Source organism: Schistocerca cancellata, chromosome 8 (genome assembly GCF_023864275.1).
Source record: "Schistocerca cancellata isolate TAMUIC-IGC-003103 chromosome 8, iqSchCanc2.1, whole genome shotgun sequence".
Taxonomy (NCBI): domain Eukaryota; kingdom Metazoa; phylum Arthropoda; class Insecta; order Orthoptera; family Acrididae; genus Schistocerca; species Schistocerca cancellata.
In genome coordinates, this window is record NC_064633.1 from 479,644,764 (window position 1) to 479,669,682 (window position 24,919).

At 42.9% G+C, this 24,919-nt stretch overlaps 1 protein-coding gene across 1 annotated transcript in view; it reads right to left on the bottom strand.

Annotated features, from left to right (window-relative positions):
* Positions 1-12,213: 12,213 nt before the first annotated feature.
* Positions 12,214-24,919, bottom strand: part of LOC126094926 (juvenile hormone esterase-like) — a 54,211-nt gene continuing 41,505 nt past the window's right edge. Inside the window, exons 8-10 of the mRNA XM_049909572.1 lie at positions 23,690-23,813; positions 18,184-18,313; positions 12,214-12,457 (exon numbers count right to left, since the gene is read on the bottom strand). Of these exons, the coding sequence (XP_049765529.1) occupies positions 12,310-12,457; positions 18,184-18,313; positions 23,690-23,813 (402 nt within the window). The 3' untranslated portion in view covers positions 12,214-12,309. The remainder of the gene's footprint in view (positions 12,458-18,183; positions 18,314-23,689; positions 23,814-24,919) is intronic.

Genomic DNA, 24,919 nt, shown 5'->3' on the forward strand with positions numbered 1-24,919 from the left:
AAGTATGGTGGGTCTGACACACCGGTGTCAATGTGTTCTTTTTTCCATTTCCAGGAGTGTATATTCTAACATGATACAAAGTTTTGTAGATGATCCTATCCCAGAGGTGGAGCAATCACGACTAAATACGAATGGTGAATTCTTACATACTTTGGAGAAAGAGAGTACATGACCCCTGTGGACTCCAGACAACGTGCAAGCATTTGCACTATCCAACACTGAGTATATGAGCAAATAGCAGTGCATGGGATAATTTTTTTGTTTAATATGGTACTTATGTGCAAGTGTTTGTTTACTTGTTGTAGCACCTGGCTTTTCACCACCACAGCCTATGCCTGCTTCACAACTGATACCTCCACAACGCCCACAGAGGGTGCCACCTTTATCCGCCTCTTCATCGCAGTAGGTGCAGTGTTTGCCCAGGTGCTCGAGTTGGTCTACACCTACTCCTCCTGCCTCATCGTCCATCTGGTCGCAGCTGCCACAGCACCCTCCTGCTTCAGTGCCCAGCTGGTCATAGCTGATACCATCGCCTGACATTTCATCACCGTAACCTGGTTGTTCGTTGTGGATGCCAGAGCCCACGTCCGTCGGCACACCGTCACACCGTCTGATTGCTCATGGTTGATGCCATCACCACAACCACTGTCCAACATTTGAACGCAGGTGGACCAGACAGAACTACCCCGCTACTTGAGGTAGTTTAAGCCTCAACCAGCATCAAGCATTTCCTTTGGGAGTGAGTGTATTTGTAAATGTAATGACAATAATATCAACAATAATGCCAGCAGTAGCTTCGATGACTATATTACTAATCAACGAGGCGGTCCACAGATTTATGGATACGATAACACATACCCGAATCAAGAATATCTTTGGGTATGATGACCCCCTTATATCCCCAAATGTATGCAAAAACATTTGGGAACCGGGAGTTTCCATGGTCATAAATAACCCAAATATCTTCCCATTAACTGCAATACAACATTAATCTGCAAGTTCACACTTCTTTTAACTGCACCGTATTACTAAGACATCAGTCATATATCTGTGGCTCAAAATTGACGTGGTGTGATAAGGCACCTTACTCGATGGCTAATACATGAGGAGTAAAATGGAAATGGAAATGCCATGTGGCGAGGGCCTCCCGTCGGGTAGACCGTTCGCCTGGTCCAAATCTTTCGAGTTCACGCCACTGCGGCGACTTGCGTATTGATGGGGATGAAATGACGATGATAATGACAACACAACACCTAGTCCCTGAGCAGAGAAAATCTCCGACCCAGCCGGGAATCGAACCCGGGCTGTTAGGTATGACATTCCGTCGCGCTGACCACTTTTTTTTTATCTCATTTTGTTCGTTATAGTCCGTTGCAATTGTTCGTGGCGGACGTCCCCTGACTCCCGTTGAAGTTCGTTATTGATCCATTCACTCAGTTTTTTTATTACATAGGCTAGCTAACCCTCTGACCGAACACGCTGAGCTACCGTGCCGGCAACCACTCAGCTACCAGGGACAAACAGGAGTACAATGATGACGATACATGCTTCACAAGTGCAAGTGATGCTGAAACAGGTGTCGAGCCACATAGTTCATCATCCTTGTCAGACAAAAAGTCATGAATGCCGTCTCTAGTGAGACGTAGTAAAGAACAATCATTGTTCAAGAAGCAGGTAGTAAATATAATCACGTACGTGGAAGATCATCAGCAACATATTAAAAAAACAATTATGAACAGATGTCGAATAAGTCAGTAGCAATATGAACGCGTAGTGCATAAAAGAAACTACGGGTGTTAAAGGGAGGACAAGGTGCGCTTGTTAGAAAAACTGGTGTTTGCTCGTTTCAGGGATGCTAGATACAATTTGTAGATGTGCATGATAGTGACGCAGTATGTTACGAGCTCAAATTACGCCCGACATACGGGGGATAGGCAAAATAACGTGATCAGTGGTAGTAATGGGATGGTTGTTTTTGACGGTGAACAACGCAGGTAAGACACATGTCGCACTGGACTGTGCGTGTTCAGTACGGACTAGGCATCACGGCAGGTTGCTTATGGAAAGCGCACACTTCGAATTTGCATCCAGAGGCCATGGTGACGTGCAATGAAAGATCTAACACACTTCAAAAGAAGGCAGATTGTGGGGCCCGATTAGCTGGAGCATCAGTGACCAAGACAGCCAACGTGTTGAATGTTTCAAGAGCAACTGTTTCAGCAACCATGACATCCTACACGAAACATGGAAAGAGATCATCGTGTAAACGTAATAGTAGGCGCAAATAAAAACTAAGTGACAGAGATCGTCGTACGCCAACACGAATTATGACAAAACAACACAAAACCAGGCGGCTAAAGTGACTGCAATGCTCGTTAGTCATCTTCGAGGCCCCGTATCTATCGATACTATCCGCCGAGGAGTCCATAAAGCGAATTTTCATGGACGAGGTGCTATACGAAACCATTAGTGAGGACAACCAACGCAAAGAAGCGTAAATTCTAGACACGCCATATGGTCTGACGAATCAATTTTTCGTTATTTCCAACATCGGGGCGGGTTTACATCTGGAGAACGCCAAAAGAAGCCTACAATCCTGATTGCTTGATTCCAACGGTTAAGCATAGAGGTGGAAGTGTGATGGTGTGGGCAGCCGTATCGTGGTATTTTGCTGGTCCCATAATTACTCTAAAAGGCCGTGTTACACTCAACGATTATGTGAACATTTTAGGTAATCAGGTGCACCTCATTATACAAATGTTGTTTCCCAACAATGATGCCATATTTCAGGACGATAATGCACCCATTCATTCAGTCAGAACAGAACTACAGTGGTATGAGGAGCGTGCAACTGAATTGCAGCGTTTCCCTCGCCAGCACAGTCCCCAGACTTGAACATTATCGAACCCTAGGGGAAGGTATTGGAGTGCAGACTCTGGAGGAGATTTCCACTTCCCTCGTCACTACAGGAGTTATAAGAGGTTCTGATCGAGAGGCACAACATTCCAATGGAGACTATACAATAATTACATGCCAGAATTCCAAGAAGAATCGCAGCTGTATTACGGGCAAATGGGGGTCCAACTCCTTATTAATAAACCATTCCCAAGTAAGTACCGGTGCTCACATTATTTTGCCTATCCCCTGTAGGTTGCAATGATTTCAAGGGAAGCAGTGGATGGTTACAAAACTTCAAACAATGATACAGAATTGGAAAACATAATGTAACGAAATTTCAAACAAAGCGTCAACTTGACGATGCACAGAAAACTGTGGAATCGGCCAAAAAATTTGTGGAGGAGATACACAAACTTATCCCACCGCTCAGTAAGGAATTTGTTTTCAGCTCCCACTAATCGGGATTTGAAGAGGAAATGCATATGAAAGGAACCCTGAGGAGTAAAGGTACCAACAGAGTTGTATCAAGATCAGCTGCCATCAATGGCTTAACGTATTGTTATACAATTATGCCGACTGTCAATCTGGTTGGTAAATAAGCTGGGCCCTTAGATTTTTCTCGTGTGCGTGACCTTGCAACGGTAGAAGGGAATATTTACGTCACAGCAAGCAGGTGTGTGAACATGGGCGTAAGAAAACTATAACTATGGTATGAGAACTGGTTTTGCCCAATAGCTGGTCTAAATAACTTGCTTTTGCTTGATTCCTCGTCTGCGCATACAGATCATACTCCTTTAGAGCAAACTATACCTCCTGAAAACTATGTGACACTGCAGTTCATACCACGTGGAACCAACGGACAGCTTCAGCCTCTGGATTTTTTTTCCGTGCCTATGAAAAATATTGTCATACTATCTGCAGCTACGCCTTAAAGGATAGCCAGTTTCCCGATAAGCTCCACGACAGACTGTTTCGCATTCATTTGCAAGCCATCATATTCCATCAGTTCTCATCGTACCGTTTAACGAATATGATTATATATGCATTCCTAAAGTGAGGATACCTACCTGAACCGCAATCGGTTTGTACCTCCCAAGGAGGTCGCCTTCGATTTTGATAGTGCGAACCTTTGCGATCACTGCGACGAGTCATTTCTCAATTAGTGTTCATGGTGCAAGATAACAGTTTGTTTTTTACATTTCTTGAATGTCGATGATGTCTATTTTGTGAATTATAATACGTATATGCCATAAAAGGTTGATCTCTGCACTTCCTCAACACACATTTTCTGTCGCTCTCATAATGCACATGGTGACTCATTAGCAGTTAATAATATATTTCCTGTCGTTATTGTTAACACGACATTTTCAAATGAGCCTTACTAAAGCTTGAAGTTGTTAGTACCTTTGTTCACTCGCAATGATCGGATTCTTTGTCCATACTTGTTCTACAAGAGAGCTTTGAATACGCGAAAGAGTCCAATGACATCAGAGTTTGTGTGAAAATATAAACTTTCCTATATCCAGTTAAATAAGACACAAAAACTTTGCACCAGCGACTGATTCAACTAACACTGAGCCGCAGCCATCACCTTGATTCGCAGAACAGATTATGTTTTCTTTGTTGAACTTGAGACGACATGCCTTGTCTAGCTGATAGACTCCTAAAAAAATTGTTTTTCTATATTAAGTCCATAAACGATCCCCTTGACTGACATTTGCTGAATCGTTCGATTAATGACATGTCCCAGTCGGTCCTTCAACCTCTACTTCATCACTCGCTCGAGTGTATTTTGTCACGGAAAACAACCTATAAATATTGTTTTCTTGCTTAACGCCTTCCATCATAGTTTCTTCGTCTCTTACTGATATACCTTGATCTTCTTTGAAAAATGCAGTAATTTTCCTTGGTGTACTCTGACAGTAAATCAATTACTATTCGAGATGTGCCTCGTTCCATTTGCCTCGCCTTCTTTGTTAACAATGACAGTTACGATTCTGCTCACTTGGCATTGTTTAATGTCACTGAGTGATACTTGTTATGCCCTTATGGAACAAAACTGCGAGAACGATTCTCCTCGAAAAGTTGTCTCACGCGGTGCACCATTATCCATGAACCAAACGTCCAACTAATAGTAACTTACCCGTTCCACGCAAGTCATTTTAAAAACAGGACATGTTTTGCCCGACGGGACGATAAATTCATAGTCAGTCTCTTCTTCGACACTTTTACCTTTTTCCAGGTCTCGCTTTACCTTCTGGCACTCCAGAGCAAACTGTTCTCAGTTTTTGCAGTAAAAACACTTGCGAATGTACAAAGAATGATTACAATTGATATTTTGAAAGTTTTCTCACACAGGCGATTGCTTTTAAGTTACTTATTCGTTCATTGTCTAGGGAACATCCGTCGCAACAACCTATTAATCTTCATATTAACTGTCGGATAAATTATATAAGAGCGCAGGCAGGATTTGATATGCGATAAAAAAAGTTCAATTAATGTTATCAACTAACTTGGATTCGATTCCAAATAAAAAAGTTTATCGGTTCTATTTTGTGTCTGAATTATCACAATGATATAACACATACTTCTAGAATTTACTGAGCAGAGCACGACACCATTTTTTAATGATTAGGAAGTTACAATTCTATGTTCAACTCCGTCCAGCTTGCGAGAATCACTCGTATCAAAAGTCCAAACATTTGTTTACTTGTTTAAATTTTACTAGCCCACACCAACTTTTCACCAAAAACCTTCAAAATTTTCACCACCTACGCACAGGAATATCACAAGTCTCCGAAATCGTATTTAGAAAAATTCCGAATACTTCATGTCGCGACTTACTGGCTGCTCATCAATATATACGTCTGCTCTGTTTCATGTCTCCAGATCGACTGACCCAGGGTAAGAAAGCTACCGACTACTTACACCCTTGATCTGTAGTTGAGAAAATCCTCATATAGTATTTTCCATACATATTAACAAACATTTATCGTGAAGAATGAACTTCCACTGTGCACGTTAGTGTGCACTGATATGAAACTTCGTGGGAGATTAATAATGCGTGCCGGTGCAGGACTCCTAGAGGAATGGTAGTCTCCCAAGTTCCGAAGAACAATTTCTGTGAATTTTGGCAGGTAGGAGGCAAGGTACTGGCGGAAGTGCAGCTGTAAAGACGAGTCGTACGTCGTTCTGGAGTCGGTCACATGGTAGAGCACTTGCCATTGAAAGGTAAAAGTCCCACTTTCGAGTCGCGGTCCGGCACACGGTTTTAATCAACCAGGAAGTTTCAAATATGTATCTTATGCTAAGCATATACACAACATAGCATGCTAGACCGAAATTTTCTCAGCTTTTCGGTAATGTCTTCAGTTTTTTGCCGACTCTCTAACATTTCTTCATGGACTGGTCTCTGAAGGAGAGCACCATACTCCTCCTTGGTGCCTAAAAACAGAGTAAGAACTAACATCGGGGTCCCAACAGGAGAAACGATGAATGACAGTCCTACGTAAAAACGCACCTTCACCACCTTGAGTGACTGTGGCGGTAAGCGACAGCTTTACAGGGGTGCGCGGTGGGTCCTATTTATGACTTCCAGGACTTACCTGCCCACTGGCAGTGTAGTCGGCCTCCGCGCTTTCTCGATCTGTCAACTGCCTACCCTTACCTGCAGTGAAGCCACTTGTGCGTTGTTAGTTACCCTGTGAATTCTGTCTCTGTACAAAGTTCAAAGACTAATGCGAGGAGGTGGTTTCCCACTTCTAAGGAAAGTAACAAATTCTTGGTAAAAATGAAGCATATTCTCGAAGCACGTTGGCGTCTATAAAATATGTCAAGTCTGCTTAAAATGTGAGTTTTAAAATCTACTCCGGAGGTTCAAATTTTCGTTCCTGCACTCATTTTCTTCCATAAATTCAACAATAGTGGGTTTTCAATTGAAAAATCGTTGCAGGCATGCCTTTGACTTAACCGATGTACTTTGCAGATATATATAAAGTCTCCATTTTCTTCGTTCAAATCGATTGAAAGCTTCACTTGAAACTTACGGGCTAATAGGCCGCATGGGAAGTGTTGAGCAAGTATGATGCGGAACGCACATTCAGGCACACCAGGAAGATAAATCAATTTTAAAGATCGCTTAAGATAAACGACATCCTTTGGTGTATATAAAATTCGTTGTACGAGATTACCGGAGATAATCTCGTAGCAGACGTCACGTGATGGAGTCTGCCCAAAAATTCGGCGCTGCCTCGAGTTCTGCTTGCAGTTCGCCACTCTACCTCTAAAGATTTCTCTCGCAGTCGGAGAGGAAACGTCAAGAGAAAGTTTTTTTATACATCGACCACAGCCTTTTAGCTCGGAAGTTTTTGGTGATGCCGGTACCAACCATGGAACCCTACATTGCATGACCATTGGAAACTGTCTCAACACACAGTGGAATCCTGTGTGAGACCTCACAAACTTTTTGTTAATACCACAGACTTCTTCATGAGCTTCAAACCTGCAAATTTAGCACAAAGTAATTCTTGGTTTAGAGAGGAATGAAACCCGACTATCAATCGTTGTAATTTTCTGCTCTTTCATTAACTGAATCTTTGAATTCTTTCTGCATGCTATCGTAATGCGGTTTCGTAGCAAATTAGCAGTAATCATCGATTAGGTGACTGCATAAAGGATATTGAAAATCGTCATCCCTCGCCTTTCTCATTCCCAGTTTTACAGCCTTGTGACAACAGATAGCTAGGTTGTCTCTGTACTTGTGAACGTCCTTTATACCATGAATAAATACCGAAGGATAACCAGGGAGGACACCATGATTCTTCGAACTGAAGAGAGTTGTGCTGACCGAAAAATGACAGGCAGCAACGAAATATCGTGCTGTACCGGGTACTTTGGAGAAAGACGGAGCAAAGGCGGGCAGGCTAAGACGGTCCGCACGCGGGTCACGTGTCCGGCAAGTATGGAGGTTAGTACACCGTAGCCATCCCAGCAGTAAATGCACCGACGTATTCACCACTCGTGACCAGATAGGACACTTTTCTCTGTGCGGCTAGTCCCGTCGGAGGCTCGAGTCCTCCCACGAGCATGGGTGTGTGTGTTTGTCCTTAGGATAATTTAGGTTAAGTAGTGTGGAAGCTTAGGGACTGATGACCTTAGCAGTTAAGTCCCATAAGACGTCACACACATTTGAACATTTTTTGATACTTCTCTGATAAAGCTTTCCCGTATTTTGTAGTCTACTTGGCATGGTGTCATATGCTGTTTTAAATGTACACTCCTGGAAATTGAAATAAGAACACCGTGAATTCATTGTCCCAGGAAGGGGAAACTTTATTGACACATTCCTGGGGTCAGATACATCACATGATCACACTGACAGAACCACAGGCACATAGACACAGGCAACAGAGCATGCACAATGTCGGCACTAGTACAGTGTATATCCACCTTTCGCAGCAATGCAGGCTGCTATTCTCCCATGGAGACGATCGTAGAGATGCTGGATGTAGTCCTGTGGAACGGCTTGCCATGCCATTTCCACCTGGCGCCTCAGTTGGACCAGCGTTCGTGCTGGACGTGCAGACCGCGTGAGACGACGCTTCATCCAGTCCCAAACATGCTCAATGGGGGACAGATCCGGAGATCTTGCTGGCCAGGGTAGTTGACTTACACCTTCTAGAGCACGTTGGGGGCACGGGATACATGCGGACGTGCATTGTCCTGTTGGAACAGCAAGTTCCCTTGCCGGTCTAGGAATGGTAGAACGATGGGTTCGATGACGGTTTGGATGTACCGTGCACTATTCAGTGTCCCCTCGACGATCACCAGTGGTGTACGGCCAGTGTAGGAGATCGCTCCCCACACCATGATGCCGGGTTTTGGCCCTGTGTGCCTCGGTCGTATGCAGTCCTGATTGTGGCGCTCACCTGCACGGCGCCAAACACGCATACGACCATCATTGGCACCAAGGCAGAAGCGACTCTCATCGCTGAAGACGACACGTCTCCATTCGTCCCTCCATTCACGCCTGTCGCGACACCACTGGAGGCGGGCTGCACGATGTTGGGGCGTGAGCGGAAGACGGCCTAACGGTGTGCGGGACCGTAGCCCAGCTTCATGGAGACGGTTGCGAATGGTCCTCGCCGATACCCCAGGAGCAACAGTGTCCCTAATTTGCTGGGAAGTGGCGGTGCGGTCCCCTACGGCACTGCGTAGGATCCTACGGTCTTGGCGTGCATCCGTGCGTCGCTGCGGTCCGGTCCCAGGTCGACGGGCACGTGCACCTTCCGCCGACCACTGGCGACAACATCGATGTACTGTGGAGACCTCACGCCCCACGTGTTGAGCAATTCGGCGGTACGTCCACCCGGCCTCCCGCATGCCCACTATACGCCCTCGCTCAAAGTCCGTCAACTGCACATACGGTTCACGTCCACGCTGTCGCGGCATGCTACCAGTGTTAAAGACTGCGATGGAGCTCCGTATGCCACGGCAAACTGGCTGACACTGACGGCGGCGGTGCACAAATGCTGCGCAGCTAGCGCCATTCGACGGCCAACACCGCGGTTCCTGGTGTGTCCGCTGTGCCGTGCGTGTGATCATTGCTTGTACAGCCCTCTCGCAGTGTCCGGAGCAAGTATGGTGGGTCTGACACACCGGTGTCAATGTGTTCTTTTTTCCATTTCCAGGAGTGTATTATACTTTGACAGCAATGATGTGATGATTTTTCCCCATTGTGAATATGTCCGACAAGCATTCTCCAACCTTTTTGGGCTGTAGTGCCAGGTTTTCAACGTTAGCTACGTGGCCAACAACAGAATCACCTGCATTCATCTGATATTCATGGAAACGCTGTGAATGTGATTGCTTTTGATCGTTGTCCGTGTCTGAAACTGATGCAACGTCTTACCTCTAATAGATTTTGTATTTTATTTTCATCTACTGTGGGGGACATCAAGAAGATAGCCTTGGCATATTTTCGTATCCATGCTTTAATGGTGGTTTTAGCCGATAGAATTCGTGTACCAATTACAACATTAAAAATTGTGTGGGCCTTGTGAACTGCAGTGATCTGGAATTTCCAGGCCTCATAATTCTTCGCGGTTGATTTCGTGGTATGCCTCCCAAGAATTTCCTCAGCCACTGTAGAGAAGTTTTCGTCCGAGCACGTCGTGATCGAGATAACAAAACTTCGGCTAGTAACGGCAGGTGACAACATTTTTCTGAGTAACATTTCATTATACAATCAGTTCAGTTTTCTCAGACAAACTGTGTGATGTCCGGGCCCGTAAACTGACGGGGTACGTGAAGATCTGTAGAGAGGTATAACGTTTCTGTATAAACTAAATTACTAATTTATTTGACTGAACTAGCGTCCTTTTCAATGACAGACTAGGAACATAATTCATAATGACGAACAAAAAGTAAACGCATGCTTATCAATTAAAACAAAGAATTTTTCGTTAAGCACGCTGCTCTATGTGCAGGGGAGTAATACATATTCAACAATAAACTAGCGTAATAAATTTTCCATATTTCTACAACACATAGACGTCAACGATATCGAGGTATAATTATGTGTGTTTGTTCGATGATTCTTACTAAGAAAGGGCATGACTTGTGCACTCTTCAAAGTTGCGAGATCCTCTTATGCTTCGGAGATACACAATAATCTTCTGCTGGCATGGGAACACGTTGTTTCACATAATACGTGTAGAATGGTAGAGGAGCTTCATCATGTCCAGTTCGTTTAGTCGGTTGAGAGATTTTAATTGATTTTATATTGAACGATAACTTACCTAATTTTTTGATATTTTAATGCTCATTCGATGCCAACAGCCTTGCCGCAGTGGTCACGCCGGTTCCCGTCGGAACACCGAAATTAAGGGCTGTCAGAGTAGGCTTGCATCTGGATGGGTGACCGTCCGGGTGCACTCTGCCCTTGTGAGGCCAACTGGAAGCTACTTGACTAAGGAGTAGTAACTGCGGGCACGAAAACTGACAACGTCCGGGAGAGCGGTGTGGTGCGTGCATGCCCCTCCATATTTGCACCCAGTAACACCTATGGACTGACGATGAGATGCCAGTCGCGCGGTACCGTTGGTCCTCAAGACGTATTCGGATGTGTGTTCGCTATTTAACTGTTAGAGGGAAACGCTTTTGCCGGCCGGAGTGGCCGAGCGGTTCTAGGCGCTACAGTCTGGAACCGCGCTAGCGCTACGGTCGCAGGTTCGAATCCTGTCTCGGGCATGGATGTGTGTGACGTCCTTAGGTTAGTTAGGTTTAAGTATTTCTAAGTTCTAGGGGACTGATGACCTCTGAAGTTAAGTCCCATAGTGCTCAGAGCCATTTTTGAAACGTATTACAGTCTTCCAAAGAGAAATATTTGTGTAACGACAAATTCACTGTCCTGGCCTTCTGTCATCTCCCATTCCCGTGCTGGTATGCTCCCTAAGCTTACCTTACATAAGACCAGAACGTCTTTTGATCTTTTATCTGGCCATTGAGCAAAAGTGTACTTTCCAGTTCATTAGATGCTTCTAACATTGCTCTCGAGCAGCCCGGTTTAACCTCGTTCAGCATTTCTCTTCAGCAAGGCTTTCATTCTGCTTAAATTTTTGATGACGCTCTCTTTCTTTACGTGGCATGGTACATGATATTTCAACCACCATCGGCCGGTCGCCATATGATGTCGTGGGATGAGAAGTAGGCCTTTCAATATTTCTGTGCGTCCAGTATTATAGTGTCCCCGAGGAAATCGTCCCACTCCCAAACAGGTCTGCAGTAGAGACGAAAGCTCTAAATCCAAGTAAAATAAAACCAAATCTTTTTACGTTACATCAGGTAAAACGAATTCATTCTAGTAATTCTTTTTTCTTCTTTTCAATTTGCTCAAGAGAAAAGCAGTGTAGTCGAAAGAAGCAAGGGATTTATGTTTCACAAGATTTTTGAAGACTGTGAAACTCAGCACAGAGGAACTAACTTTTGGTCCAGGATGTTTTTGTGACTTTTCTCCACATCCACATCTCAATTACTTTCTAATTTTTTGCCTTTCTTCTCCATAGTTTACCCATCACAACCACAGTTAAAAATACTCTACACAAATGTCATTGGAGAACAATATAAATCACATTAAGGGGACATATCTCGCGATAAATTTACGGGTGTTATAATTATAGACTACAGAAAGAACGTCAGTTTCATGTTCATTTTCGCTGGAATACTGGAGTACGGTGGGTACCAAAAGAAGAACATGGGACAAATAAGCTATAAGGTAAAAATAAATTTATTAATAAACGAATATTTTAATACAGATATACGGGAGAAATTTCTACGTGTGGCTATATACAATGTTTGTAGAACGTTTTCTGTTTCACTGTAGGAGACCAACAGTTGACTGAATGCAACGTGCTACAAGTGCAGTAGATCTCTCCAAAACGCCATTCGCTCCTGGAGGAAGTGCTGACGCGACACGAATTCGAGTTTCATGTCCATGTAGCTGTCCGTGTCCGCTGTGAACCTGTCCCACGTCATCGTGCTTCCCTCCGGCGTTGGCTCTCTGCGAAAATAAACCAGGAACACAGTGAATCCTTCTCGTCGTATGCGTACGTCTGCTTCTTAGTTCAGTTTCCATATATAGATGAAGTTTTCTCTGTACTAAGTATTATTCATGGACTTTGGAGCAGAATGCGTTCCAAATATTGCTTACGGACACAGGCTAAGTGTATGATATGATGGAATCACAGTCCCCAGCACCTTACTAAAGGCAATGTGTTAGTAATGTTCCGTTTAATTTGTCTCCATTAGTTTGTAAAATGTTATTCTCATAGATTAAAGGTAAAATAATAATTTTGTTAATTTGTATTGACCTGTAATTATTTTGTGTTCTATCAATGAAGGCTAGACAACATCGCTACTTTTACGAATACCATACGAAAACTCATTAGTAATTTCCAGATATTGTATAGTCTTCACGTAGAATCAATTATTGTTAACAATTCTGTTTCACTGCCTCCCCCCTGCCCCCCGTCACTCTCAAAATGTAAAAAAAATGCAGTCACACACACACACACACACACACACACAACAGACTCATGACACATTTACTTTCCTTTGGTGTTTGTTGTGAAAAAATCAGGTACAATTTGAAAATAATACTAACATTCATAGGTGTAACACCAGGAAAAATAACCTCCCCTATTCCCAAGTTAAACCTACTGCTGTACATTAAGAAAAGAAGAAGACAGCCATAAAAGTACTTGATCGACTCCCTCGTGAATTAAAGGTACTGGCAGATAATGGTTTCAAAAACAAGTTCAAATCATTTCTACGTGGCAGCTGCATCCAGTCTATACATCACCCTCTAAATCGATATTATGTATGTGTTTGGGTTACATTTGTCAAATTTTTATGTACATATTTTTTGAAAAAATCTTGATGTATAATGGCTACCATGTGGACATATTTCCAGAGAGGAAGTGTACCCTTTTGACATGATTCACGACATGGCGAGTGTCACGAATTAGGTCCACGGAACACGCAAGAGAACTAATCGAAACGAGTCTAATAGCTAACATACATGAAACTGCATACAAATGCTCGCACATAGATTCAAATAAATTGCACCAGATCGTCATATGTCACTCCATACGGTGTTTTCAGTACCCTTTGTACCTGCGAGTTCGAAGAAATTATTTTTAGGAGACTGTCTTAGCATTACCATTTAATGTGCGGTGAATGCGTATTGAATATACGTTTCGGAAAATCAGTTTCTGAACATTCTGAATACGTAAAATGATAGTGGTTGGATATACATAAGAAAAACTGTGTTACTCGAATGACCTAGTCGGATCTTAGAGTAACTACGTACACGTATACACCATCTGCGAGTGTGTAAATGAGCACGGTTACAATTACTTGTGACTGTGTGAGGAGTGCACTTGTATGTGCAGCCAGATTGTGTTATATATTCCGTGAAAAATGACACGAAACTGTTATCTTATGTAGAAGAGGTGGTATTTTGACACCACTGAACCAAAGTTGTTGCCTGAGTGGCAAAATCTGTTGTAACAAGGAGCGCAGTACCAGTTGCGGTTGCACTTTGTTATAGGTAGCATGTAAGACTTAAAGCTAGTGGCTAGATGTGAGAGTTTAGTTGCTGACCTATGAATGCAGCATAATACAATTTTTGTAAAATGAAGTGATAAATAATATTGTTTGTGGTCACATAGAACCAGTTAATGTTAGGTCGTAGTTATTTCTATAAAAGTGTTAATTTGTAAGGCTATAAGATTGTCAAGAATTGAAAGTGATACTGATCGTTAATAGATATTGACCATTGTCCGTAGCAATTAGAGACGAGTAATGAATTGATACTGTAACTCAAAGGGGAGCCAACTGGAACAAATTTGAAAGGTAATGAAATTCTGTATATTTAATTTTAAGTGTGCAGCAACGCAATGAGGATTTTGCTGAATTTTACAGTGCTGACCCTTGAATGTTGAATTTTTATAAATAACGTCACAACAGATAGAATGTCCATCAAAGTGCTTTAGTGTTACTCGTTTTTAGTGTTGTTACCAGGCCTGGTAGGGTACATAATTGGCGTGAACAGCATCAGATGTTGAGTGATCGCTGTGAAGAAACGGCGTGAACTCGTTTGAGACGGTTATCAGCATCTGGCAGAGTTTGAAGGCGTTCTCATTGTGGGTCTCCAGCTGGTGAGATCGTGCAGTCTCCCCACTGTGCGGCAGTCGGATGCGGCAGTGGCCCGATACTGGAGCGCATGGGTACGTGAGGGCAAGAGTACTTGTCCTACTTTGGGTCGCCCACGTCTGATTACCACGAGGGAGGATAGTCATATTGAGGACAAAGTCCATCGCAACATCTCCACATCTGTGCCTGCCATCCGAGAACAAATCATGGACTCCACGTAACACACCGTGTCATCTTGCGCCTTTTGTGGAAAACTAGCTTTAGGTTGACTAGGGGACTACCGTCTCACGCACATACTGCGCTAACACTACAAAACAAAAGAGCTGCGTTTTTTACGTGTGCCGTGAAAGCGAAGCTCGGGCTGCTGACGAATAGCTTCACATTACGTTCAGCGATGAATCAAGAATAATTGTCGTCGACTATAGGCAAGACGCCGACGTGGGGAGATGTCACATTCTTCCATTGTTTTGTAGATACATGGCGGAGTTTCTCATTGCGTCGTGGCCTCAGTAGCTATAGGGGACGCCTTCTGATCACGGCTGATAGTAATTGAGTGGTTTCTGTCGGCGCAACGGTACGTCTACGTCACGGATATCCTGCGGCCTCGTATGTTACCTCTCATGCGATAGTATTACAGTGTCACTTTTCAGCAGGACAATGATCTTCTAGACATTGCGTGCGCCTCTATCAATTGTCTGCATGATGGGTTACTCCTGTGAACAGTGAGATCCCCAGATCACGAACGTCGACCTCATCCCCGTCGCAGTATCCAGGATATCAACGACCAGCTATAACAGTTGTGGATCAGTGTGAGTTAGTCGAGGATGCAACGGCTTTACGACCTTCCTTCTATCCGTATCAGTGTATGCATCCAGACCACTGAGGTTGCAGATTTGATACTGTTAAGTGAGTTCCCACAGCCAAGTTGTTTGTAAACTTGACTCGAGTATGTAACCACTGAAATTAGATTATACATCATCTCACTCCGTGATGTTTCATTTCGTTTCCTCCGCCCCATCTTGGTGCTTCCTTGTTTCACAGGTGTTGTACTAATCGTGATCATTATTTTGAGGAGGCGATGACTCACTTTTAAAAAAAAATTGAGTAATTATGTCAAAAGTTCATTAATAATATCAGTTTTGGCAAACAGCTGATAATCCTCAGCCTTCTATACCATAATTAAGCCGTTACACTGGAGAATCTTTCCCCAACTGAGAACGTCTGGAGCAGTATGGGCAGGATCCTCTAACCATCTTGCGATTTAAAGGATCTAACATGACAACTGCACGTAATTTTGCACGACATCCCTCAAGAGGACGTCTAATATCTCTGTCAATCAGTGCCAAGCCGAACAACTGCTCGCATAAGGGCCAGATGTGCACCAACACGTTACTGGCTGGCTCACTTGCGGACTCTTTCTCTTAAACAAATCATTGAGTTTTATGAAATTCTGATAATGTGTTGTCTTTTCATGTACATCACACCTACACGTTTTTCATCCCATTATGCTAACGCCTTCTTGCTGCGCCGTTTTCTCGTCTTAGAGTGTACGTGTAATACTAAAATTTCTGTCTCATCCCAAAATGTAAACAGCAGCGTCACCTGTCTGTTTCAGAAGTTGGTGACATGAACAGTATGTTACGCTCTCTTCACATGTATTCCTACTGCATTAGAATGTGGGATTATCCTCTTAAGAATGCAGCTCTCATACTGTTCTTGTCTCACTCTAAATGACTTTTACGACTTTAAGCAGTTTGCTACGCCGCATCGTAGGTGCTGTGGCTAATGAACAATATAGGCTGCAAGTTGGTCTCTTGGGGCCCCGAGAGCTGCTGCAAGAAATCGTCCACTCTTTCTACGGAGAACAGCTGTATAAACGATGTAAGATGTTGTGGTCTCCTGACATTCATTGCTTACATATTCCGCCCTCACAATCATATTCCGCACATCAAGACGCTTCATTCGAACCCAAACTCGATAAGATAAAGTCAATGTTGTATGAATTCATGTAAACAATACGCAAATAGCAAGTGCGCACCGGGGTTGAGATACACGAGGCTGGTGTACACACACACACATTCAACACACGACGGTCACAAGAGCTTTTAGTTTCGGAAAGGCGGACCGCACGCCGAGAGGCCGGTCCCTGCAGAAGACAACTCAGCCTATCTACGTCGGATGGCGACCGCCCGTGGAGCGGACAGTGTTTGCCTGAGTGAAAGGGGAGAATGACCCCGTGTTCGGGGTCTTTACAAACATAGCACGCAGTTTCAGAGGTTTTCACAGGGAGACAGCAAACGCCAAACGCCGATGCTACAGATTTCCAGATTGGTCGCCTTAAACGAAACGTCATTCTCCCATTTTAGAAGAGCAATGCTGATTGGCAGACGATATTCCTGACGCCTTGAGCTGAAGGAGTAATGGAAGAGACCGAAAGATATACCCCTTCACGTCTGGCATGGAGAGGGGCTGTTCCGTTGTCGCTCTTGGAGCGATAACGCGTAACGAGAGTGTATGCGCTCATACGTGTACTCAAAGAGCGAGGAACAAGTCTCTCCTCAGTACTTCACTGGGAGAACACCTCTGTCGAGAGCGAATCGCAGTGCGACTCTACATTGAGTCCTTGCGATTAAGCATTGTTCACTGTGTTGTCCGCCACACTTACTGTGTCAGCAGTGAACGGCGCACACAGCAGTCATCACAGCTTATGGTATTTTGCGCTACAGCTCTTGCGAGCCCCATATTTCCTCCACAATAATACACTTCACTGCATGTCACACGTGACAGCGTCGACTGTACCTACCAACATCCTAACAGATAATTATTCAAGTTGAGTAGGCGCGGCTCTGAGCCATTCTGCCAAGTCAATAACAATCTTAAACTTTGTATAGAAATTTCATTAGCGAATCCTATCCTTAAGAGGTAACTTCACATTCCACAAAGAACCTGGAAATAATTTGTTCAGTTCATAATTAAAAGTGCCATTGTGATTTCTCAGAATTTTTGCAAAATAAATAATAATTTTCGTTAGTTTCATGTTTTTCTTACACTAACTAGCACTACTCCAGTACCCAAGTATACCGCTAGTTACGTAAGAAATTTTGTGAATTTTTGTGTCATTTCCTTACAGTGGACGACTCCAGAAGATATTTGTTGCTGAAAGTTTTTCGGCATTTCTCTTTAGAACGTTAGGATCGTCTGTCTGACTTCTGTAGTAGTGTGGGGGTGGGAATTGCATCTTGCAGGAGCCACAGGGTAAAGGGTACATCTCAGGTTAATTCGTTGCGCAGAATGACAGAATAACACCCACACGCTCACAACGATCCTTTCCAACTGATGATATGAAACGCTCGAAACGCGTAGTGAAAGAAGTAAAAACTTTCTGAATGGTGCAGAATTATAATTTTTCAAAGCAGAGCTGCTTACTTACGAAAAGTCCCTTACGTTACCATGAGACCTGGTTATTTGTTTCCTTTTGTCCTATAGTTTTCGAACTGAGTTCTACTATTTTTTCTGCATTTTCAGACAGTAGTATGTGTACGTTTTCAGTGACGAACCCAAAGTACTCACCCGTATTTGCCAAAGTTTGTCCACAATGTTGTCAGCTGTTGGATCACTTTCCCATCGTTGGAAGCTGGATCTTTATCCGGTCCAAATATACCAGGAAACAAATACGCTACTTCCATTGCGTGGTTCATACCTGTGAAAATAAAATAGAAGTAATGTGTGATTCATAAATTCAGGCTCTACGGCGTCTAAAATAACCGCATCAGTCACATTCCTTTTATAGCGTGAAACATATCCAGAAGACTATATCTAGGTGCAAGTACGTGCACTAAATACTAACAGCGGACGCAATGGCGTTCATCTGACTCTTTCATACATCTGTATCTTATTAGTTCTTATATCCACGTTTAGAAGTTGCATGAACCTTACACACTACTTGCCAGTAAAATTCTTGATTACTTTTATGACCTCCCTGACCACACCCGATACATTGTTAGGCAGAAATCGTGATGTAACAGGTAAAAGCTACACGTGCAAGAATGCTCACCTCCAAAGTGTTTGAAGATTATTATCTTCGTGCTAGATTGTCTAATACATGAGACATCATAAGCTTCTTACCAGAAGGTTCAAATGGTTCAAATGGCTCTGGGCACTATGGGACTTAACTTCTGAGGTCATCAGTCCCCTAGACTTAGAACTACTGAAACCTAACTGACCTAAGGACATCACAGACATCCATGCCGAGGCAGGATTCGAACCTACGACCGTAGCAGCAGCCCGGTTCAGGCCACAGCGGCCGGCTCTGAATACGTTCAATGACTGTTTACGTGACTAATGGTTATAGACTCCAAACACGGGGACAACACTCTAGAATTAATTTTTATGTGTATCATCAAAGACCTGCTACAAAACTTTAATTTGTTTCAGCCAGTTTTGACTATTTTGTCATCATCTGTTAGTTCTGAAAATTAATTCAAGCGGAACGAAGGCCATCGGTCTATTTAAGAGAATTGTCGCCACACACAGCAGTCTGAAGTTACTGACACAACAATTTTTATCATTATGTGAATGTTATCAGCTTTTTAGGTTAAATTGGACTCTTATATACTGCGACTGAGTGGATTCATAGAGGTCCACTTGCTGCACTTGTTGCCATATGGTAATCGTATTGTGTTCGAAATACTGAAAGTAAAAAGCTGATATGGGTAATCTTATTAAATTTTGTGCCCATCCGACTCCACAAACATTTAATAAGAGTTTATCTACTCTTAAACGGAAAATGAATCAGATTTTAGGTTGACTGTGTCTGTGGAGCACTCAATGCCTACTGATTTCAGTGATACGTATGGGAGTGGTGTGGGCTTCGCAAGTAACCACTTTACAAATAAAAATCACTTAATTTCTGCTTTATTTGAGACTATTAACGATTGTTTCCCTACTGGACAGCAACAATGACGAAGAAGTGAACGCACAGACCACCACTGTATGGCTACATGACTTGGGAGGATCACATTTTACGCCCGGACCGCAGCTTCCGGTGCGATCGCGAGCCACGTGTTAAGCTATGGGAGCCATTGGTTGTTAAACCGCGGCCCTCATTATGGTCAAGTCGGATCGGAGCGATTTGTTTCTCTATCGTTCCCCTTCATACATTGTTGGCTCGTCAGATTAGTTAGCAATAAGTATGTACACATTTAAAAAATATGAACAAACATTTTCGAAATATGGCAGCAGCAGATCACACTGCAACAAGAGCAGAAGCGCCAGTGACAATAGCAGTTACTGCATGAGCAAAATGTTCAGCACGACGACATCGTTCGTCAGTTTATAAGTCTAAAAGAATATAGAGGAATCGTATTTACGCAGTCTCGTAGTTTACTGTGAAGATAGTAAGGTCGTTGACTCGGTGATGGGGGTGCTTTATTAGTATCTTATTGTAGTTAGTTATATGAAGGGACGAGGAAATAATGGCCTCTCTCTGACACTAGTAGCACGGAATTCGGTGATGTTTGTGATGTGTTGAAGCTGCATCATGATCGACAAATTCTCGTTGTGACTGTTGAGTTGCACTACAGTCAATACCCTAATAAGGTCAGTCAGTCGTATACATCATAGATTGTCGAGCTGCAGAAGTTCTGAGTAACGAATGCAAAGAATCATTCACGTTTTCTTTCAATGAAGATGTTGCTCCTGTCTGTGAAGTGATATCATGCTCTCGCCTCTTCGGAAGCAACGTCCACGGCGTAGAGCATAACGAGGAATCATTCGAGGCAGCGTTATTGGCACAGATGCCTTTTGGTGAATAAGTAAATATAGGCAAAAATACAAACCAGCGTTGGGAGCACCAACCGCGTGTTGAGGCCAAATGCCGTGCTCTGAAGGAAAGTGCAGATGGAAGAGATGGAGGACTGCAGATATTTCGAAGACGTTGTTTTCTCCGGAGCAATGTACCTGAGCTTTAACACCGGAATCCCATCTGATGGTAGAACAAGGCGTCAGAAACGCATTGTAAATAAAAATCTTTAAATTTTTTGGTTCATCTACATCTACGTGATTACTCTGCTATTCACAATAAAGTGCCTGGCAGAGGGTTCAATGAACCACCTTCAAGCTGTCTCTACCGTTCCACTCTCGAACGGCACGCGGGGAAAACGAGCACTTCAATTTTTCTGTGCTATCCCTGATTTCTCTTATTTTATCGTGATGATCATTTCTCCCTATGTAGGTGGGTGCCAACAGAATGTTTTCGAAATCGGAGGAGAAACCTGGTGATTGAAATTTCATGAGAAGATCCCGTCGCGACGAAAAACGCTTTTGTTTTAATGATTGCTACTCCAATTCACGTACCATGTGTGTGACACTATCTCCCCTATTTCGCGATACTACAAAGTGAGCTGCCCTTCTTTGTACTTTTTCGATGTCATCCGTGAGTCCCACATGGTGCGGATCCCACACTGCACAGCAAATACTCCAGAATAGGGCGGACAAGCGTGGTGTAAGCAGTCTCTTTAGTAGACCTGATGCACGTTCTAAGTGTTCTGCCAATGAATCGCAGTCCTTGGTTTGCTCTACCCACAATATTATCTATGTGATCGTTCCAATTTAGGTTATTTGCAATTGTAATCCCTAAGTATTTAGTTGAATTTACAGCCTTCAGATTTGTGTGACTTATCGCGTAATCGAAATTTAGCTGATTTCTTTTAGCACCCATGTGAATAACTTCGCACTTCTTCTTATTCAGGGTCAATTGCCAATTTTCGCACCATACAGATATTTTATATAAATCATTTTGCAAGTCGTTTTGATCATTTGATGACTTTACAAGACGATAAATGACAGCATCATCTGCAAACAATCTAAGACGGCTGCTCAGATTGTCTCCTATGTTGTTAATATAGATCAGGAACAACAGAGGGACTATAACACTTCCTTGGGGAACGCCATATATTACTTCTGTTTTACTCGACGACTTTCCGTCTATTACTACGAACTGTGACCTTTCTGACAGGAAATCACGTATCCAGTCGCACAACTGAGGCGATAGTCCGTAGGCACGCAATTTGGTTAGAAGACGCTTGATTACGTTAGTTTTTATTTTTGTAGTAAAATATATCCGTCTACCCTGTATCACACAGTCATTTACTATTGTTTATAGTTTGCTTCTTTGCATACGTCAGACTTATAGTAATCTTCTATGTATCTTCTTAACATCTGGTTTACTCATTTTGAGAAGCAAGGGCCGATCTGCGAAAGCATATCACAGAACTTCTTCCGCATGATCGCTAATAATAACCTTTATTCTCGATAACCGGTTTCGGTAATCAATGATTTTTAATAAGTTTAAAAAAATATTTTAATGGCTTTGTGCGTGTATCTGTGGTATTTGTTAATTTTTACATCGTTTGTTAAGCAGTCTATTGTATATCAATTTACACTAACGGTACCAAATATAAATTCTGCGTCTACATAGGTACATTTCGTAATTAACGCTATAAGGATAACTTTTTGGAATCTGCATTAATTATTAATTGGCAATATATTTGTAAACATTTTTAGATATATTTTCGTTCACCTTTATTCAGCAGATTGTAATGTAATCACATAAATTATTTTAAGTGAGACCTAAATGTTACGCTAGCGACACCTGTAAATACCTTCCTCTCCCTATACAGGGTGTTCTAATTCAAATGGTTCAAATGGCTCTGAGCACTATGGGACTTAACTTCTGAGGTCATCAGTCCCCTAGATCTTAGAACCACTTAAACCTAACTAACCTAAGGACATCACACACATCCATGCCGAGGCAGGATTCGAACCTGCGACCGTAGCGATCGCGCGGTCCCAGACCGTAGCGCCCAGAACCGCTCGGCCACTCCTGCCGGCAACGGTCAACGCAGAGAAAAGCAAAGATATTGTCTTCACACGTCGGAGACCCATTGTCAATGAACGCCTACGGATATCAGACCAGCCACTCCCGTGGGCAACAACAGTAAAATACCTTGGAGTGCATCTGGACGCCAAATTGCTGTGTAGTAATCACATTATGGAGAAGAAGACATCTGGCCTCAAAATGCTGAGAGCTATCCTCCCATTTCAGACGAGCTTGTACCCTAGACAACGCACGAAACTCCAGCTGTACCACGTCACAATCGAACCATCTATTTTATATGGATCGACCTCCTGGGATACTACGCGTGCCACTAATTACGAGAAGTTACAGGTTACACAAAGCAGATGCCTACGACGGATCACTGGAGCCCAATGATGGATCCGGAATCATGATATTCATCGAGCCTTAAGCGAATCTTACCTCTCAGATAAGGTCAAGGAGAAGGCACGAACCTTATTTTGGACGTTGGACACGATACGCGACAGTACACCACAACTCACCACAGTAGGTACGGTAGAACCCTCACGCAACCAAAAATATAAAGTACCAAAGGTGATAATATTTGAGCCCCCGTAAATGTTATCCCTACGTAATTCTACATAATTTACGGACATAAAGTCCTTTAGCACTTCCACACACTGTTTTCAAACACACACTAAAAGCGGCGAGTTAAAGGACCCCTCTGTGTGCCCAAACTAAAGCTGATAGAAGAATAAATAAATAAAGTGAAAATTTTTACCCTTTCCATTCTCTATAGAAGTAAAAATCAACGAAGTTCCTCAGACTTCAGCACCACACACACACACACACACACACACACACACACACACACACACACACACAAAAGAAAAAAAAAGTATGTAACCGTGACTTCATCTTGAAGTATTGACCAACGTTTCAGCCAGTGTTACAAGTGCCAGTAGCAAACATCGCAACATGAGAACGTCATATAAATGGCTCTGAGCACTATGGCACTTTACATCTCAGGTCATCAGTTTCCTAGAACTTAGAATTACTTAAACCTAACTAACCTAAGGACATCACACACATCCATGCCCAAGGTAGGATTCGAACCTGCGACCGTAGCGGTCGCGCGTTTCCAGACTGAAGCGCCTAGAACCGCTCGGCCACCAACGGCCGGCAGAACGTCATATAGCTGGAAATACTTTTGTTGCTTACCATATTCTGATGAGCCCCATCCATCATAGTCAAAGTAGTAGAAATAGACGGGCAAGCTGCTTGTGTTCACCGCTGATCTAGCAAACGCATATGCAGGCTGTATAAACAAGATGTCCGAGTATACCTGAAAATTACAGAAGAAACGAGCGCTTATCAAAATACCCGGAAAGTAAAGGAGAAACAGAAACTTACCAAAATATTTAACAAATATTAACAAAGCAAGAGAGAAGCAATGAAAATTATTGTTGTTCCGCAAGCTGTGGGATGGATATCGAAGAAACTACGTACAGACGCGTGTGGTTTCTCGCAGAAAATTGGGTGGTATTTACACAAATGTTTCGCATGTTGACTTTAATACGTATGACACGGAAAAAGGTACAGTGAAACAGCTGTACAATGTATCATTATCACTTATAAATGAAGATGGAAAGGGTTTACTTTAAAAGTTAGGCTCCAAAGCCATGAATTTCAGTCTCAATGAATTCCTACAGATTTCGACTGATTCGGTGTCATCCTCCACTTCTTCGTCGACTGCGCTAAAACGTATTTCAAGACCGAAATACCACTTACACGTAACACGTAAATATTTTCCACAAGTTCTGAATTTTGACAGAGATAGAAACAATATCTCACTACTCCACATTTCACTCATGTTGCCCGTTGTTAATATATACCAGATTCTTCGTTCTCTCTCTCTCTCTCTCGCTTATATTTTTATTTATTTTTTTCCACCATCAACATATCTGTTCAACACAAAGCCACGCCACGATCTTGTATCATAGCTGAGATAAGTAAAGTTCATTTCAAACATCTTTTTCGTGACCAGCTATCTTATACTGTTGGTGCCTTCTAGATGCGGATAATTAGTTCTAGGAAGGCAGTAGGGTTACTTCATTTTTACTGTGTACGACAACATTTTGAGATTAGCAAGCCGTTATCTTCCTTTATAATATATATCTTCATTTTACAGTAAATTCCTGCCCTTTAATTCCGCTGTCTTCTACGTTACTCCCGCTTTCAGATATAAAATCTGAAGTGTTGGCAGAAGAGCCAACACCTTGTAGCTAGAGGAGGCCGAAATGCACGCGTGCAAGCTCACGCAGATTGGCGTGAGGTCTGGAACAGTTAAGGGAAATTGTAGTAGCAAATAAAGTACGTAGTTGAAGTAATACTTAACTTTATTCCACAATTGGAGAACATCGCTCTTGAATGTACATGCTTTTAATATCT